We start from the raw sequence: 18,907 nt of genomic DNA on the forward strand, positions 1-18,907 counted from the left end.
TAAAATTTTACTTTATTTGGAACACGAAACTTAATAGTAGGTTTTTCTTTTTTTGTTTTGTTTTTGTTTTGAGACAGGGTTTCTCTGTGTAGCCCTGGCTGTCCTGGTACCCATTCTGTAGAACAGGCTGGACTCAAACTCAGAAATCTTCCTGCCTCTGCCGTCTCACCCCCACCCTCATCCTGGAGTACTGAGATTAAAGGCGAGCTCCGTCACTGCTTAATTAAAACTTGTTTAAGAACAAACATGACAATTTGTACAATTTGTAAGAGATTTGTGAAAACAAAGCAACATAGAACTTTTTTTTTTTTTTTTTTTTTTTTTTTTTTTTGCTTTAGGATTTTGTTTGTTCAGAAAGAAATTTAATGTCGGGAACTTCTCACAGCTAATCAAAGCTTCGTATAGGTCTTTAAGAGATTCACAAAATGTACACTACTGTCCGGTGTGGTGCTTCTCCTCAACAATGCTTTCTAAATATTAAAATTGCACTGCAAATTCAAGTCAAGAATTGGGGTATGGTGCGACAAGTTGTTGACAACGTTACCTTCGAAGTCAGATTATCTGTAGCGGGTCGCCTTTCCAAGTCCAGCCTGTGAACTGATGGCCCAACACAGGCAGTAGGAAAGCATGGCAGCCGTGGGGGCCTAACCGGAAGCGCACTTAGGGAGACCCGGTGTCACACCGGAAGGCACTCTGACGCGGTGCCTGTCGGGAGAGGGGCAGGCTGCGGTCCCTCTGCGTGGCCTTCAGTGTGCATGTGAGCTGCGAGCGGCGAGGGGCCCGTGTGGGAGCCTCTGGAGAGATGAACTGGGTCGGGGGCTCCCGGTAAGGTGTGCGCTCGGTTCCCATCCCTCGTGGTCCTGGAGTGTCGCCATCATCCCAGGGCCCAGATAAGGTCACAGCCTCCTCTGGTAAATGCCAGGATGCAGACCTCAGTACTGTCCAGGGTCATAAACAAACTTTGCTTCCCACTCTCCACAGGGTTCTGTGAGGGCTCACAGTGGGCGGGCGGGGTTGCTGCTGCTTTCCCTCCATTCCAGGCATCCTCCTCTAGTGAGGGCCGGTGGGCATGGGATACAACCTATGCAGGAATTTCAAAACAGCCCTATTCCCAGTTTTCTTATATGTATTTACTATATTCTCAAATTATAATTTTAAAAAGACATATTATTATTAGTTTTGTTTGACATTAGAGAAGGTCTCACTGTTTACCCTATAATAAGAACCCCCCTGTTTAGCTTCTAAAGAGCTGGGTTTACGGGCGTGTACCACCATGCCCAGCATAGCTTGTTTTTAAAAAGACAAATACAATGAAAACTTACCGTGAATAAAAATTTGTTCAGTACTCTGAATTAATCACATAAAAATTTATTATCAATTTACAATTTATTTTTATTTAACTGTTCATTGTAGTTTACCTTACATGTGCTCTGGTGGAAATAATTTAAAGCTAATTTAACTTGATATAATGTGTTGAGGATTAATTTGTTTGATATATATGTAAATATATGATATATACGTGTATATGTCATATATATTTGATATATATGACACACACACATACGAATATCACAAATAGATTCCAGGATATCAGGATACTAATATAAATCACTAAGGAATTTTATAGGGGAAAGATGGCTAGTGATTTTAACAGGAGCACCTCCGTTGAATACATTAGCATTGTATTTAGAAATGTATGTTTTTAAATGGGTGTGGGGACTCATGCCTGTAATTTCCCACAGAGTGGCTATAGTGAGAGTATCCACCAATTTCAGGCCAAAAATACCATCTTAAAAAGCAAAACAGACTCTTGAGATGGCTCAGCATGCAAAGATATTTGTCATCCAAACATGATGACCTGAGTTTAATCCCTGGGACCCACATGCTAAAAGGAGATAACTGAGTAACGAAAAGGTGTTCTCTGATCTTCACACACAAACTTTTTTCCTGTGGAGACACAACACAACATTTATGTCTACTTACCCCAGATAGAGGGCCCATGACAGACCTAAGTACAGGCAGTACCAAAGTCCAACTTGGTAAATATATTGATGTTTTTTAGAAGAATTTGGGTGAGGGGTTACTTACAGGAGCAGAAATAGCTCAAAGACAGCTGAATCACCAAAGCCTTCCCTGGCACAGGTGACAGCTTCCAAAGCAGAAAATCTGCTTCGTACCCTGCAGGCAGCTACACTGGTTGGGGAACTGTCCTTTTCTAGTGACTTAGTCTAATTTTCTTCCAGTCACCTTGCCTGGTCTGTTTTACTCTGGTCTGTTTTATTGCCTTTTTTACTCTGGGAGGGAGGGGGCCTAGTGTGTAAGGTTACTTTCTGGAATTTCCTGCGGCTATTTCAGTTGTTTGCCTTCTGGCTTGAGGAACTTCCCTGCTGGATGGTCCTTTTCAATCTTATATGAATAGTATGTTTCAATCTTGGAGGAAACTGCTACCAAACAGTGTGGCATGTGCATGCTTACACACATATATACAAGTAAGTAAACACATAAATGTAAAAGCAGAGCAAATGGTTTCTTTTGGTTAGTGTTCTATTAGCATGCTTTAGAGAAAACTAGAAATTCACTTACAGACTTTACTAGAATATAGTTGATATTTGAGTATCCAAATTTGACTTTTAAAAAAGTGAATATTAATAGACTGTAACTCCAGCTCCTGGGATACTACACCCTCTTCTGGATTCTACAGATAACTGCTCTCATGTGCACATATACATAATTTAAAATAATATATATTAAATATTGCATGGACGTTTTAAAGATAAAAGCACTGTAGGTGTTCTTGTCAGATCATGAACTTCTTGGTTATTTTGAAATTAATGTTTTAGTTGCTGCTGGAAGTGACAAAAGCAGTGTCCTGAAGGAAATGCGGACTAAGATTGCTTTTCTCAACATGAACTACTGCTATCCCTCTGCCATCAGCTACCAGGGGCCTAAATCACAGAATAAAGAAACATGGTTACAATTTCTTATGACTTTTCTTTTGATCAGAGATCAGAAAGAGGCGAGCCTTCCTTTAGATGTAAGCCCGAATCCATACACTATAGAGTAAATCTAAGACAGGTGAAACACTAGGACACATGAGGCTGCAGGATGATTCAGGGATGATAGGTGCATGCTGTCAAGCCCTATGACCAGAATTTGATCCTTGCACTCCGTGCACTTTGCACTCTGACCTCTAATTGCACATATGAGCACACATACATACGTACAAACACACACACAGAAACACAAATAAATGTAAAACCTTAAAAACATTATATGCAATTTTAAATAAACTTTTCTTAGAAAGATGGGCTCTCTAGGGTGAAGCCCTACAGTGATTATGAAAATCTGATTATTTCCTGTGTCTACTGTGAGTGCAGGCAAGAGAGGACAGGGTTAGCTGGTCTTGGTACTATCATCTTTTAAGGGGCCTCAGCATGAGAGTGCTTTCAGTGAGCACTGGCAGCCAACTGAAGCCGCTGCAGTGGAGAATTTTTTAATCGCATCTCAAACTGTCTTTGAGTGCTTGGTTACTAGGGGCTTGTTTTAGTTGAAAAATTTGAGAGCTGTTAGCAACATAAGATTTAGATAAGTGACTGGAAAACAACTAGAGTTCTCCTTCAGAACAGCTCCAGAGCACTCTAAATTAATTTAACAAGAACATTTTTATATGTATTACTTAGACAGGGTTTATATACATAGGTGTGTATGTATGTATGCATAGATATATAAGTATGTACATATACATATGTGTGTAGTTGTATGTGTGTATACGTTTTACTTAATAAAAAGCACCTTGTGGTAGAATATTGGGTTTGGAATTATGTACATCTATATATTAGTAGAAACTTAAGCAATCAGCAATGTGTAACAAGTGTTGTTTTAAACACCACGTGAGGTAGACGGGGAACTAAAGCATAGTTATCATTACATAATTTGCCCAAGGAAATGAGCTAGGCAGTATCAGTTAGGATGTGCCAATTCAGTCAGATAACATTGCATAAAAAGATGAATACTGGAAAGGTTGCACAAATAGTGGTGGGAATTTGAAGCCAAGAAACTGGAAGTTTCTAAGCCTTAAAAGACCCCAATATTGTACAAAACAAGTACCGCTGAAGCAATAAGAGTTGCGAAGAAGATGACTAGTTGATGAGACTGAAGACCTAGTTCTTTGCAAGGCTTTCAGGAAGACTGGAAACTATAAAAGCCAGTGGAATGAATAAGAATGAAACATACACTAGATTAGAAGTAGGTTTGGCCAATCAGAAGACAGGTAGACAGAGATGACAAATCAAAAATGTTCTATAAGTATCTGGAGATAAAACTATATATTTAAATACTTTGGGTGGATGTATGTGGGTTTTTTTGATAGTGAGTTTGAGAGACAGAAAGGTAGAAGTTTTCTCTTAGTGAAGAGCCAAGTTCACAAGTAGCCCAGCAGCAGCAATGCTCCTTATTACAGTATCAGTGCTATAGAGGCTGGCGTGCTGTTGCGGAGCTTTGAAAAGTGAGGCAAGCTATGATTGTGCTTGAGAACTTTTTAATGCCTTTCCATAGTTCTAGTAGGACTATATACAGTCTTTAAATTTAGTTGGCAGAAGTCTTAACATACTTTGTGGAAATCACAGGCTATATGACTTTGCACGGGATATGAAACTTTTCTATTCATGCATAGAGCCAGGTTGTAGAGGACATTCTGTGGGGAAAGAATTTGTTCATGTGAACTTAGATACAGAGTCTTGAAATTGAGGCATTCATGTGAGGAAAAGGCTTCAACCCACGAAGGAAAGATTTCAGTTGTCACTAAGAGTTCTGTCTGTCCATCACAAGAGGCATTTGGTGCAATCCAATCCCAGTCCCTATCTACCCCAGGTTTTGGCCCTATTTGTACACAGGAGACCTCACTGGAAGTAGCTGCCAATCTTGAGGATTATTTCATGGACAAAATTCACAGGCCTGAGAGATCGACTGCCTTATAAAGCCTTTGCTTTGAGAATGTCCCTTTGTAAAGAGAGCATAGCTCGTCCTGCTGATGTGACAAATGTCATGAACTTCTCTGATAATCTCCACTGTAATCTCTGAGGAAGGTGGTTTATGGATGGTTCTAGAGAGGGATCAAGAAAGAAAAAGATTTAGCTATCGTTTGATTTTTGGGTTAGAATAGAAGAGGGCCTCTCTCTGTCTTAGGTGTGGGTGTCATCAGAACTTCGGTGTTGAAATTGAGCCAAGGTTCAAATGTGTTCATCTGGGAAGCATTTCCTTATGAAGAAGAAAATCCTTATGGAGAAATGGACACCCAGTAACATGCCATAAGGTCCTTGCTTTAATAAGGTTTCTCAGTGTGTTAAATGAATGTGCCAGTTACTTTAGGCTTTGGCTATACATTCCTTTTAGTTCTTGAAGACCATACAGGTGGTAAAAATTAATCAGTTATTTTTTTTTCTGTCAAGGTCAGTTGAGGGTCTGGTCACAAGGATTAGTTGATAATATGGAAAACCCTTGACTCCTTTAGCCTTAAGAAAAAAAAAAGTTGTGTTATATGCTAGGATGAGTCAGGGTCTTCCTGACCATTCTGCTTCCTTTGGATGAATAGGGTCTATGTCTTGACTTTCCAGTGTAGAATGTACACTGATTAGATTCACCCCCTGTGCCTCTACCACATCACTGATGAAGGGGACAGGTAATGTACTAGAATAGTGGAGCTCTTAGAAAGAGCTGTTGTCCTGTTGTCCCCTGGGGCCTAGTTGACCTTGGAAGGTAAGGCCTAAAATGCTGGCTGTTGTTTTGTCCTCTTGTCCACATAGGCATATGCTTTCAAGTACGGTTAATAAATACCTAGAAGGTTAGTTACCTTTAGTCTGGCATATGTATGCTTTCAAAAATGATTTTTATACTTGAAAGTAATGATAATTACATTACTTTACTGCCTCCAACCATTCCCATATATCCTTGCACTTGCTCTTTCAAATTCATGGTTTCTATATATGCTTATGTGGTTTCTATATATGCTATATATGCTTATATAACATATATGCATTACTCACAGATACACACACACACACACATAACGATGAAGAGATAATAAAAATGTAAACAATTTTCTTGCATGAAATTTCAGGTTAATGACATGAGCTAGGAAGGAAAACATAATGTGAAGTAGACCAGGCCCCAAAGAGAAATGTCTCATGGTCTCTTTTACCTCTGGTTCATAGCTCCAGACTTCAGATGTGAGTGTAACCTGGGGTAACCATAGAAACCAGGAAAGTAGGAGGGGACAGTGAGGTGGGGGGAGCAATGAGAGGGAAATAGTAGGGTGTAGGTGGTTTGAAGGGGAGAATGGGAAAAACAGAGTGGGGCTTAATTAGAGAGGGGAAGAGATAAAGAAGAAGGAGGGAGGCAAAGCAGCAGTAGGAGTGTCTGAAAGGAATCATTATCTACCTAAAGTTATACAAAATACATACTAGTCTGTGTATGCATGTACAGATAGAGTGCAAATGAAAACTTTCCATCTGGGCTGACAGTGCTCCTTCCAAGAGCTAACAACATTCCCCAAAACAGGTCTGAGAAGATCCCTTTTGAGTCGTTGGTGAGGGGAGCTCAAGAGAGTCCCCAAACATTATTGCTGTTGCTTTAGGTTGCTTCTCAGAGGTGGAAGTTAAGCCCTTGGTTCTGAAAGCACTAATCACTTTGGGCACTGGATCAGAAGCACTGAAGCTGGATGTGACCGGAAAGCCTCTTCCTCAAGGACTAGCTTTTGTGATACCAGAAGGGGCTATGTGATCTTCCGAAGGAGAGAAGCAACATTGAACTTCTATACAGTATTTAGATGAAACTTGGGCAAAAATCAATCTTTAAAACAAATCTAGATGTTGTTAAGACTCAGCTGTCCTCATTATGCTGAACACACACACTTTTTTTTAAATGCCTGTTCTAGATTATATGAAGAGCAGAACAGTAACTTAAGAGAACACCATTGATTTTTAAAAAGGATTGCACTGTGGCTTTAAAGGTTTTAATAACCTTTTTATCATCATGAATACCATATCAAAGTCTCATCTTTTACCTTATATAACCTACTCAGAACTTTTGTGACCTTAGGCCTCCAAGATTTGTCTTTCTCATTCTCATTCTAGAAATATTTAGCCATCTTACCTTAGGACAAAGTCTTACAATATACAAATCTTTGCTAAAATATCTTTAGTCTTCTAATATTTGCTTCTCTTACTTACTGGCTCCCTGTCACTCATTGTCTTTCTTAACACCATGAGACATTATGACATTAACAAATTCACTAACTTATTTTAAGACTCATTATTGTGTCCAATAACATAAGGCTGAATCCAGAACATTTGTCTCATGTACAAATTTGTTCATACGAATCTTCTACCTGCTGTGCTGTGCATTTATAAGAGACAGAAAAATTCTTTCCCCACCTCATAGTGCTGTCAGAGAGGGAAGACTTTATTTTGAAGGGCCACCATCTGATAGCTCAAATTTATAATGTCATGAGTATATAGTAATAAGTACCATATACTTAACTTGAAATGCTTCCTTCATAGGCTTAGAGGTGGCCAATTGCTTGAAACTCTGTACTCACAACCAGCATGTGCCTGCGAGTGAAAGCAGACAAGCCAAAAAATTGACAAGTGCCCTATCTTTTATGAAGGGACAATACTATTAATGACATTTTCCTCTAGAGGCCACTTTTTTTTAAATCCCCCTAGTATAAATTTAGGCAAAGCTCTAGAGTGTAGTAAAATATAAAGCATTTTATTTCAAGGTCTGTGGATCAAACTAATGATGGATGGTTATCCATCCATAGGATGAAAGAGGGATGTTATAATGTCTTCTGGTCTCTCTTTTTCTCCTACATCTGGGAATTCCATGATATTTATCTTCCCTCATTAGCGAGCATTAAGAGAGGTCAACCGGAGTAACTGTACTCACTGACATGACCCTGAAATCTACGTTGTCTCTGCTCATTGTGAAGAGGAGGGAAGATGAGGCTTTTCTGGTAGAGCCATCCTTACCAACATGGCTTTTATCCTTACCATGCTAATGAGTTCTTCCTATGCTTTTTCCAGGATGACTTAAATAAATTGGTAGTAAAAACATGGAATACATCTGAGGCAGATCAATAGATCTGGATTGTCAATTCTAGAGTTAGTTCGGTTGATGAGAAGCAAGAACCATATGTCCCCTCCATCTCTGAAAGTAACCTTAGTAAGATTAAGATTTCTGACAAGAGAAGGTCAGGACCCACAAGCTTCTTTGATTGGTAGAGATGAAGCTTTACTTTTTGGTTTCTTTTCATTGAAGGCTACCATTCTCTGTCAGATATGTCATAAATTTTCTGTCTGTAGGGATCTGGAATGACTGGGAGGGAATTAAAAGAGAAGGCTCTCTGTCCTAGCTGGATTGTGTTAGAGGCACATGACTGCAGGTCCCATATGCTACAGTATGTAAAGTAATGCCTCAGAACCAAAAGAATTCACCAAGGGAGTGTGGCATTGCCTCCATAGCCTGTTCTAGAAAATGCATTGATCTTATTACAGCAACAGGACACTCAGAAAACATTACATTACATGAGAATAACTTCAGCTTACTAAAAGGGCACGAGTTAGGTAGACAGTATACCAGTAGACAGAAGTAGACATAAAGCAGCAGAAAGTGAGTTGTGTAGGTACCAGTTATAACTGGAAACACCAAGAGATGCCACCTGAATATTGTTTTGCTCTCTGTTTGGATTCTAGGTTCAAGCTGCTTGGACAATAGCTCATTAAAGAACTGGAAGGGACAGGGATGTTCATTCACCATGGATCTGTGCTGGGCTGCATTGAAAGCACATAGAGAAACTGAGAAGGAGAAAGGATTCCATGGCATCACTTTGCCCATGTTCCATGGTGAGGGCATCATAGGCTGAATAAAACCAGTGTCCGTGCCCCTAGCTATGTTAGTTTAGCAATCAATCAGATCCCTCAGAAATGAAGTTGTGAAAAAGTTAACCTCAATTTAAAGCTTTCGGAACTTTGTGTGACACTTGCATTCAGTGAAAAACTATTTGGGAGCCCTGAGACCGGGCACTTCACTGTAAGCACAGCACATCAGTCTAGGGCAGTACGTGGTGTCCTTCGTTTTGATCAGGGGTCTGTGTGCCCAACCCTGAAAAGCTGTTTTTTCTTTTCCTTTCTCCAAATATAAGCAGCGAGCTGTCTGTCTCCAAGGGAATATCGATAAGGATTGAAAAAAGGCGATCTCAGTGCTCATGAAGAGAGAGGAAATTAGACATAGTGTTATTTATATCTTGCTCTGTGATTACATCTCACAATTATATCTGACTAGTACAGTAGAAATACCCAAGGGAGGGATGAGGGAAGCATTGTGGGAAGGGTAACCAGGAAGGGGGAGATGAGTGGGATGTAAAATGAGTAAGTAAAATAAATAAATAAATAAATAAATAAGTAAGTAAGTAAGTAAGTAAAATTTTTTAAAAAAGAAAGAAAAAACACCTGGTGGCGGGGGGAAGGCACTTTATGTTTCTCCCATATACCGCCCTTATTCCCAAGAAAAAGAATATGGGACTAGAGGAAAACACAGAGAGGTAGCTATCTCTTAGCAGGGGTATGCTCCAAAGCATTTGGTCTAGAGCCTGCCTTCAACTCTCATTCCATGACACGAGACTTCCGGTCAGTTTCCGAGGGGCAAGTGTAGAACTGAGTAAGAGACACAAATAATGCAGTAGGAAGGCACTGACCTCAAGTGTAGTGTCAAAAATTTCCTCAAGTCTGTCTCATTAAGTTTTGGGGAGGGGGCCTTCCTGATGCCAGCAGAGGCTGAAAGTTGTCTGATTTGAGGGTCAAGATGGTTCAGGATAGTCCAGTCACAGGTGTCCCATTTGGCCACATCATGGGCAAACCTCCAGAGCTGGCCCTTCTTCTGGTACTCTTGTTTCCAACGGCCTTATCTCTGGCCTGGTTCTGTCTGCAGGTTATCTAGGAGATGAATTTCTCTCTCCTATTCTTGTGCTTTTTCTTTTCTTTGGGCTTTTATTTCCTCCTCCTCCTCCTCCTCTTCTTTCTCCTCTTCTTCCTCTTCCTCTTCTTTCTCCTCCTCCTGTTCTCCCTCCTTTTTTTTTTTTTTTAATATTGATTGTAATAAATAGAGGTGATTACTTCTGGCAAATGTCTAGAGCTGACTGGGCAATGACTTTATCTTTAAGAAATACCCATCATTTATACTATCAGAACTTAGCAGGATATTCTTTTAATCTTCCCAAGAAGGCAGTAGGATTCTCCTGTACCCCTGATGCATGGTAGCCAGTTTACTATGATTGAGGGACTTGGCCAGCTATTTTTAGTTCTTCCACCAGGCAGACTAGGAAATGGCTCATTCTCTAAGGTCTCCTAAGTCCCACTCAGGGTACTTATAAGGAATGTTAAAGCCCCAAGAGGAACTGGAATCCACAACTTGTCTTCAAAGATCCTTTGTTTCTAAGAACTTTTTAGGGCCTGTTCTTCACCTCAGAAGCCTTGGCTTAAGTGCTGGAGAACCTCTGTGTACTTTTCACTTTTCAAGGATGTTTGAAAATTTGCCCAGGTCTTTTATTGGTTTAAATCTCATACAAAGAAAGAGATAAGTATTTGAGTTGAGTCAAGTTCTCCTATTGCTTCAAGCAGAGGGCAGACTGATGGATTCTAATGATAAACTGGCAAGCTCCCTACCCCATTCATACAGTGTTCTTTAGTGGATATATTCTCTGTTCCTGGGAAGAGGCAAGGGTGGCTGTAGAGGGGATCCATTTGTCATTTGAGACTTGGATCAAGTTGGTCTCTTGGGACATAAAAGACTTGAATGTAGGGCCTTTACTCCATTTTTAATTCATCTGACAAAATAAATTCAGTTATTGAATGGTGTTAGAATTTAAGCTACCATTTAGAGGGCACATTTTTCTACCCCAGCTTATACTAGGGCCAAGGTGTATTGTGAAAGAAAAGGTCACTTTTAAAGAGTATTTGGGTCAAATTTATTCTAGTTCTTCAAAAAGGAGATTTGGTGAGATAGCCAATCACCCACATGCAAGGGAAGGGAAAAGGAATGAGGGGTGTCCTGTACCCGTTTAGGACACAGTTGTACTCTCTCCCAAGAGGGCTGTTAGAGCCACATGAGATATTCCAAGGAGTTTTGTGATACAGTCACAATTGGTCTCTTTAGGTTACCCTTTGTTGGATCTTTGGTTCCCTCCTCCTCATGCTTAAGCTCTCCTCCAAGACATGAACTAGTTCAGTTCCAAGCTAAGTTTCAGACCCAGGGAGTCCTTCTGAGAAATTAGTCCCACTTTTCAGATGATGTAGAACTAGAGAATGATGGGGCCTGGTGGCTTAGGTCTAGTCATATGGCATCTAGTGACAGCTAGTAATATGACAACAGGGAAGGGGCTAGAAACAGGAGAAACCCTTCATAGAGGATGGTCACTCCTTTCTTCAGCATCCACAGTCAGTATGGACTACGTCACGAGTCCAGACAATGGGGGAAAACCCTTATTTCTAATTCTCTTAGAGTCATTATGGTTTGTTCCCTGTTAATGGTATGTAGGCCAGGGGACATACTAAAATTTGACAATAGAAGAGAGGTTCCTGGGTAAAAGATAAGACTCATTTTGTAGACCTGAGAATAAAAGTCATCAAGATCTTATCCCGTAATGTCTTGTTATCTTTTCGGGCAACTAAGGCCACCAAATAAATAATCAGCTCAGGGGGTTCCTGATGTCTTTCCAGAACATGAACAAGAAAACAGCCTTCATCTGGGGAAATGTATAGGGAAAGAAACAAGACAACCTCCTATGAGCTCTCATATTTGCAGTGAGTGATCATAAAGGCAAGGGTCTGAAAAAGCAAGGCTACATGTTAGATGGGCACACTTCATGCAGCTGTAAGGAGTGAGGGTGAAGGGGAGCAGCTCAGCTGAGGGAACACATGATAGCACTTCAGAAGGAAAGCCTTTACTCCATTGCTCTGTACAGTCCAGAGACCAAGCTACAATAATTATATTGTTGGTTCTGAATGAGTGAGTTTATTAAAGATGTTAGGAACAGTGGAAGATAAGCAAGTGCAGATAAATAAAAAGCAGCTGATTGCTAAAAGTTGTCAAATCAGGAGTTTAGAACACACAGCAGGGACAAATGGAGTAACCTGACTTAGAAAGCAAAGAAAGGTTATGTCATTAAATTAAAGGATTACAAACATCCAGGAGAAATTGGCTAGGGAAGCTGAAGCAATCATCTAGAGTTCCTGACTGAGCCTTCTCTGTGTGGATGAGCTTCCCACTTTCTGTTCCCACTGCCAAGAATTTTTATACCATGGAATAAGTAATTCATGGCTTCTTCTTCTGGCTTTCTCAACACAAGTATACTGGAGGAGATACATTGAGACAAACATCTTTAGGCTTGAATGGGTGTTTGCCTTCTATACTTCCAGAGACCACCTCTCAGTAAGCTTAAACAGTACGTGACAATTTGCCAATCTGTTGTATCTTGTACCTGCAGATAGAGGTGTGAGGGAGCCATTCACTGTAGTCCTGAGGTAAAAGCAGAGTTGTGGTACTAGGTGTTTGGTCTTGATTCTAGAAGTAATCTACTCTTGAGCTCCCAAAAGAATTCAAGTGAGAAATGGTTGTAGATCAAGCAGCCATCATTTTTAAATTTACCCCCAACCCCTCTCTGTATGTGCCACAGTGCTTGTATGGAGACCAGAATACAACTTGTAGGGGTCAGTTCTTTCTGCTTACCATGTGGCTTCCCAGAATCCAATTAGGGCCATCTATCTTGTCAGCAAGAGCCTTTACCCCCTAACCCATCTCATCCTTCCGTGTTCTTTCTGAAACTAATCTCTCCCTAACGAGCATAAGCCAAGTTTAGCAAAAATCGATTTTTAAAAATAGTGTAGCCCAGGCTGGCTTGAAAAATCACAGTTATTGTCTTGGCTATCTCCCATGAGTTGGAATAATAGGTGTGAGCCTCCATCCCTAGCTGTGGTTTTCTGTGTTTAAACTAAATATTGACTAATATCATTAATTCCACTGATGAGCTTAGCTATATTCAGTGACTTTTAAAAAGATCTCTGCCATCACTGTATTTGTGTAAGAGCGATAGGCAGAAAGAAGATCTCATTTTAACCTGTGATTAAACTGTAAGATGTCCAGGGATAATAAAGTTCTCTTTTTCTGACATGCTCTACATAGAAAGTGGCATTTCCTTTTTAAAAACATTGCAGAGGCATGCATTAACAATGGAAGTGTTCCAGGATTCCAGCATGTTGAGACAACCTACTCACAGGGTGGTGTAGAAGAATCGTTGTCACTGTTTGTGTTGGGTGCTGATGATACTGTCTGTTTTGGGTGCTGATGATGTGCCTGTCAAGTTGTGCTGTTGCAAACTGAGGTCTGTGATGCTTGCATAGCTCTTCTAGTTTAGACGGGGGCAATAGAAAATATGGGCATTTATAGATATGAGACAATGAAATATTTGAAAAAGGTAATAAACACTAATTAGTCCTGCCAGTGTTGGTAAGAATGCTGCTGTAATAGTGGTTTTGGTCAGCACCAAATTTTTAAAACTTATTTATCTTTGAAGTTTGTATTCAAGTGCATGTTGAATATTGCACATGTTGGGTTTTATTTTTTTCTGTGTGCTCCTTTGCCCCTCTTCTCTTCCCCTTGTTCTTAAGTTAGTATTACTTCTTCTTAACATAAAGATATACATGTGGCTTGCACATGTAGCTTTGTGTTTCATGCAAACCTAGGACAGACAAATATAAGGAAATGTATAGTATTTGTCTGTGAGAGCTGGCTAATCCACTTAGTTATCATTTCAATTTGCATCCATTTTCTACAGATGACACATATTCTTTCTTTTTATGGATGAAAATGGCACATTTTTTTAAAATGGCACATTTTAAACTTTCATTTCTATCACTGCCCACCCATGTTGATTCTGTAACAGCTATTGTGAACAATATTGTAATAAACATTGATACAAAACATTTCTGTGTTGCACTGACTTGGAGGCCTTTGAGTAAATACCAGGTAGTGGAACCCATGGACAAGATGGTAGATTTATTTTTTTCTCTGTTTTGTTTTTTTATAAATTTACCATGTGTGTGTTTTTATATGAGTATGCACAAATGTGTCAGCGCACACATGTGGAAGTCAGAAGACAACCTATGGGGATTGGTTCCCTTCTTTCACCATGTAAGTTCTCGGGATTGAACTTAGATTGTTAGGCTTGGCAGCAAGCACTTTTACTGGCTCAGCCATCTCACGGATCCTATTTTCAGTTTTTCTTTCACAAGCCTTTGTATTGCTAACTCATGGTGGTTAGAGTAGTGTATATCCCCATCAGTAGTATAGAAGGGTTCCTTTTGCACACATCCTTGATAGTATTCATTTGTTTTCTTAATGACTGCCATTCTGACTAGGGCAAGACAGAATCTGAATTAGTTTTGATTTTCATTTCCTGATATCTAATGAGGCTGAACATTTTCTCATTGTTTATTAGCCATTTTTATTTCATCTCTTGAGAACTCTTTATTAATCTCTCTTGAGTTTTGTTGTTGTTGTTATTCTACAGCTAGCTGCTGTAGTACAACTTTTTCCTCTGGGCATAGCATGATTACTACCTTGGAAACTACCTCAGCCAGGTAAGAATTGAGTAGAATAATACAGAGATGACTAGGTCTATGGCTCTGGTAATGAACTGTTGATAGTCTAGTAGGAAGGTGGTAGAATAGGGTAGCAATGCTCGTTGTAGAATACATGAAGTAGGAGGTTTACTGAAAGGGAAACACCAGGATGAGCTTCTGGGAGGTGGTGAAGTGAGACACTGCACTAATGCATCCGTTTTGCTGACATCCACACTCTTATATAAGTAACCCTTCAGCCTTGCCCTGCAAGGAAGCCACGTAAACTCATTTGCTCTCCAAGTGCACTTCAGTGATATTGTTGTTTGCCCTATTGTTGGTATCCTGTCTGGATGAATAAACTTCTCCAACTCTGGATTCATGACTAGACCTACAGTGCCCAGTGTAAATTCCTGTTAGACTCATAAGACACAAACAAGTTTTAACAAATGCAGGAGATTCAAGGTAACTTCTTGGATTCCATTTGACCATAATGGATTAGAGCTAGAAATCAACAAGAAATCAAATATGAGCATAGAGATGAAAGAACACACCATTCAGCGATGAATGGGATTGGCAAATAAAAACTATGGAAAATTCCTAGGACCAAATGAAAACATAATTTATAAATTGAATGAGACCAACATAAAAGCAGTTCTGAGAGAAAGTTTATACCTATAAGTGCGTGCATTAAAAGAAATAGATATCCCAAATAATATGCCTTTGGGTTTCAGAAAAACAGGAGTAATCCAAACATAAAGCAGCTGATGAAAAGAAATACGAAGATGGGGAGTCATGGGGTAACCATCCACCTTCTGACTGAATCTGTTTTATGGCAAGTTACATGGGCTTCTGAGAAAGATGATCTCAGATGTCTGTTAGGACCATTTGATACATAATGCCATTTCACTCATATGCTTCCAGTTGCTTTTTATATTGTTGTTGTTTTAGCATGGGCTGTCTGTTGGTAAGACTTGGGTATTGAAGTCACTCACTATTATTGTGTCAGATTAATCTGTAACTTTCTTTCTTTCTTTTTTTATTGGATATTTTATTTACATTTCAGATGCCATCCCCTTTCCCCATTTCCCCTCCCTAGAAAACCCCTATCCCATACCCCCTTCTTCTTTTTGCTTTTATACAATTTTTTAATGTTAACCAATGGCTTTATAAATTTGGTAATGCTCAATATCAATCAGAAGTGTAACCTAATACCCAACCTAGATATATCAACTATCTTTGACTGGCAGAGACACGTGAACATCTCCCTCCATGTCTGGCCCCCTTCTCTTTTTCTCTCTCATCACCTAGCTCTTCCTCTCCTCCTCTTCCTCTTCTTCCTCCTCTTCCTCTTTCTCCTCTTCTTCCTCCTCTTCCTCTTTCTCCTCTTCCTCCTCCTCTTCCTCCTCCTCCTCCTCTCCTTATTCCTCCCACCTTAGCTCCTCCTACATATCACCCTTCCTGTTAAAATAAAACTTTTCTCTCCAAATACAGTTAGAGCATAACTATACCAATTTATGTCAGTAAGGTGCAAGATAGACCTAATACTCAGTCCATCATTTTGTTGACTAAGCAGAACTTCTGTCATCTCTCCTAAATAAAAGACTTAGTTCTGAACCTGGCTTCTTCTTTTTTTTTTATTGCCTTTAGAATGAATGTCAGCTGAAAACCATCCTCTCAAATCTTTTCTCTCAAAGTAAATAACAAGGATTGGCTATGAGACTATAAGTTTTCAACCCCATCAGAAATCCAGAATGACTGAGTTAACTGAAGTTATGGGAAGCACAAAGCATAGCTTCTAAAACATAGCCAATTTATAGAGACCGCTGAACAACTGGTCAGTCCCTATACTACAGAATATTGGAGCATCCGATCTTCAGCCTTCTGGCCCAGGATCTGTTGAGAACCACACTAGCCCCACGTTGGGTGCCAAAAAATGTTGGGAACTGCACTAGCCCCACGTTTGGGCGGCCACTGTATCCTGGTCCAAGCTGCTGCTCCGGTCCGTGGGTTGGGGTTCAGCAAGAGAGAGAGTGAGGCCAGACAGAGTGTGTTTCAATCCCGTTTATTCTTCAGTCTCTCTTCCTCTAAGTGTCTCATTCTCTCATCCATAGTCCCAAGTCCTAAGTTCCTAGTCCCTAGTGCCTCCAAGTTCCAAGTTACTTCTTCCAAGTGCCTGCTACCTAATGCCTAATTCCTACTCCAAGTTGTACTCTCTGAAGTGTCTGATTCTCTCCTGTCTGCCTCTGCCTTTTATATGTCTCACTTCTAAGCCATGCCTTTTGGTCACACCTATAATCATGCCCTTAGGTCTTGTCTCTAAATCTGATCTCTAGATCACTCTTAAATCACACACCTTTAATCTCACACACCTTTAATCTCACACACCCAAGGTATCTAAACCAAGATTATCAGAGTGTGCTCAGCTGTTGTAGGCTATTGTAATCCAAGTCTCATGTCAGGGTATATGGCTCAAGATGGCTGCAAAGCTGATAGCCGCTTTCTGCTAAAAGTTGGTCCCCAACAAGGATCATCTGACAGACCTAGTGATGCAGAATTATTAAGGGCTGATTACTCTGTCTTGGCTGTAACTTTATTTCTAAGAGTATTTGTTATATAAATTGGTGTACTCATTTTGGTACATATATGGTCAGCATTATAATGTCTTCTTGATCACTTATTCTTTTGATAGTGTGACATGACTAGTTTTAGATTGAAGTCTATTTGGCCAGCTATTAGCATAGTGACATTCGTTCATTTACTAATTCCTGTTACTTGGAATACCTCTTTCTCCATTTTTTACACTATGGCAGTTGCCTATTTTTGATGGTAAGGTGTATTTATAAGAGATAGCAAGTAGATTATTTGGTTTTCAGTACAATTTGTTTGTCTCTGTCTTTTGAATTGCAAATTGATTTCATTAATAGAGTCATTTAAAGGTATATTTTCTGTCATTTCACTAGTTTTATGTACTGTTTAGTGTGATCTAGGTTTCTTCTGATTTAATGATAATGTGACTGTCTGAAATAAGCTTCCATATTAGATGTAACTCCCATTCTAAAATCCTCTCCAGTATGGCCTGGGTAGTTTATGTTTACAGGCCTAGCCTGTAGTTGTGAAATAGTTAAATAGGCTCTGCATTTCTACCTCATATTTCTATTTTATCGGCTTTATAGTTTTCTCCTTAGTCCCTTTCTTTTGTAGTTCATGCATTTCCAAAGCCTTTTTGCTGTTTATGAGATGTACTTAAAGACAGGATTTTGACATTTACCATTACTATTCCTGACACATCAGGATGACCTGCTTTAGTTTTGTGGAAAGCCAATGTAAGTACGTTTTCTAGGCTAGATACTGTCTTGAATCTTAACAAGCCCATTAGCTAGGGATGTTGCATTATGATGCCTTAGGCTAATATTCACTTCGTGTAACACAAGCTTTAAAGCTGTATTTTCAGTTAATAGTTAAGGCTATGTATTTGCTTTATGTTTTCCAACACTAATCATACTTGTAAAATTTAAAAGATATTGAAATTCTGAAACAATTTGCTTTGCATGCCACCAGACCCTTCAGAAAGTAAGCCAAACTGAAAATTAAAAAGCCAAACCAAACTAAAGGAACAATGTTATATTGATGATGGAAGACATTTGTGTGATATCCATAGTATTTAATCCTGATATAGTTTTGATATCTGCTTGCTTCCATGTAGATTTTACAACCTTGTGTCTTTTTAAAACTTTTCTTTAATAGCCGAATTGTTTTGTATCTTTAAGAGATATGTCTCTTGGGAATTATTCTTTTTTACTTCTTACTAGAATAAAGGGGCAGAAGTTCTCACATGCGTATCTGTGATCAGCACGCTTTGCTTCCCACCCATGGTCATTTCTCTCCCTTCTTCTTTTCCTTCTGTCACTTAACTCATTTCGTTTTGAGATTGTAATTACCACATTTCTCTCTTCTTCCCTCTCCTCCCTTCAAGCCCTCCTCTCTACCAAACTCATGGATCTTCTTTTACTAACCATGATTACGTTCATATATGTGTACATATACATTCTTAAATACTATCTGCTGAGTCTTTATAATGTTACCTATAGATGTTTTCAGTGCCCATCATTTGGCACTGGACGACCAGTTGTGCTCTCCCCCCAGTAAGACCATTTCTACCCCACTGGTATCCTTAATTGCCTGTAGTTCTTTGTAGATAGTTGAGGCCTCACGGGATTTTCTCAGTCCATTTTGGC

The 18,907-nt window shown here is 39.6% G+C and overlaps 1 protein-coding gene across 2 annotated transcripts in view; it reads left to right on the forward strand.

The window, feature by feature from the left end:
* The first annotated feature begins 701 nt into the window (after window positions 1-701).
* The window catches only part of Redic1 (regulator of DNA class I crossover intermediates 1), a 66,565-nt gene continuing 48,359 nt past the window's right edge, over window positions 702-18,907 (forward strand). Inside the window, exon 1 of one of the 2 annotated variants that reach the window (XM_076912300.1) lies at window positions 702-825. In XM_076912300.1, coding sequence (XP_076768415.1) covers window positions 803-825 — 23 coding nt within the window. In that variant the 5' untranslated portion in view covers window positions 702-802. The remainder of the gene's footprint in view (window positions 826-18,907) is intronic. The other variant, XM_076912301.1, reaches the window with a different exon arrangement.

The sequence above is a fragment of the Arvicanthis niloticus genome, chromosome 13 (assembly GCF_011762505.2).
Source record: "Arvicanthis niloticus isolate mArvNil1 chromosome 13, mArvNil1.pat.X, whole genome shotgun sequence".
Taxonomy (NCBI): Eukaryota; Metazoa; Chordata; class Mammalia; order Rodentia; family Muridae; genus Arvicanthis; species Arvicanthis niloticus.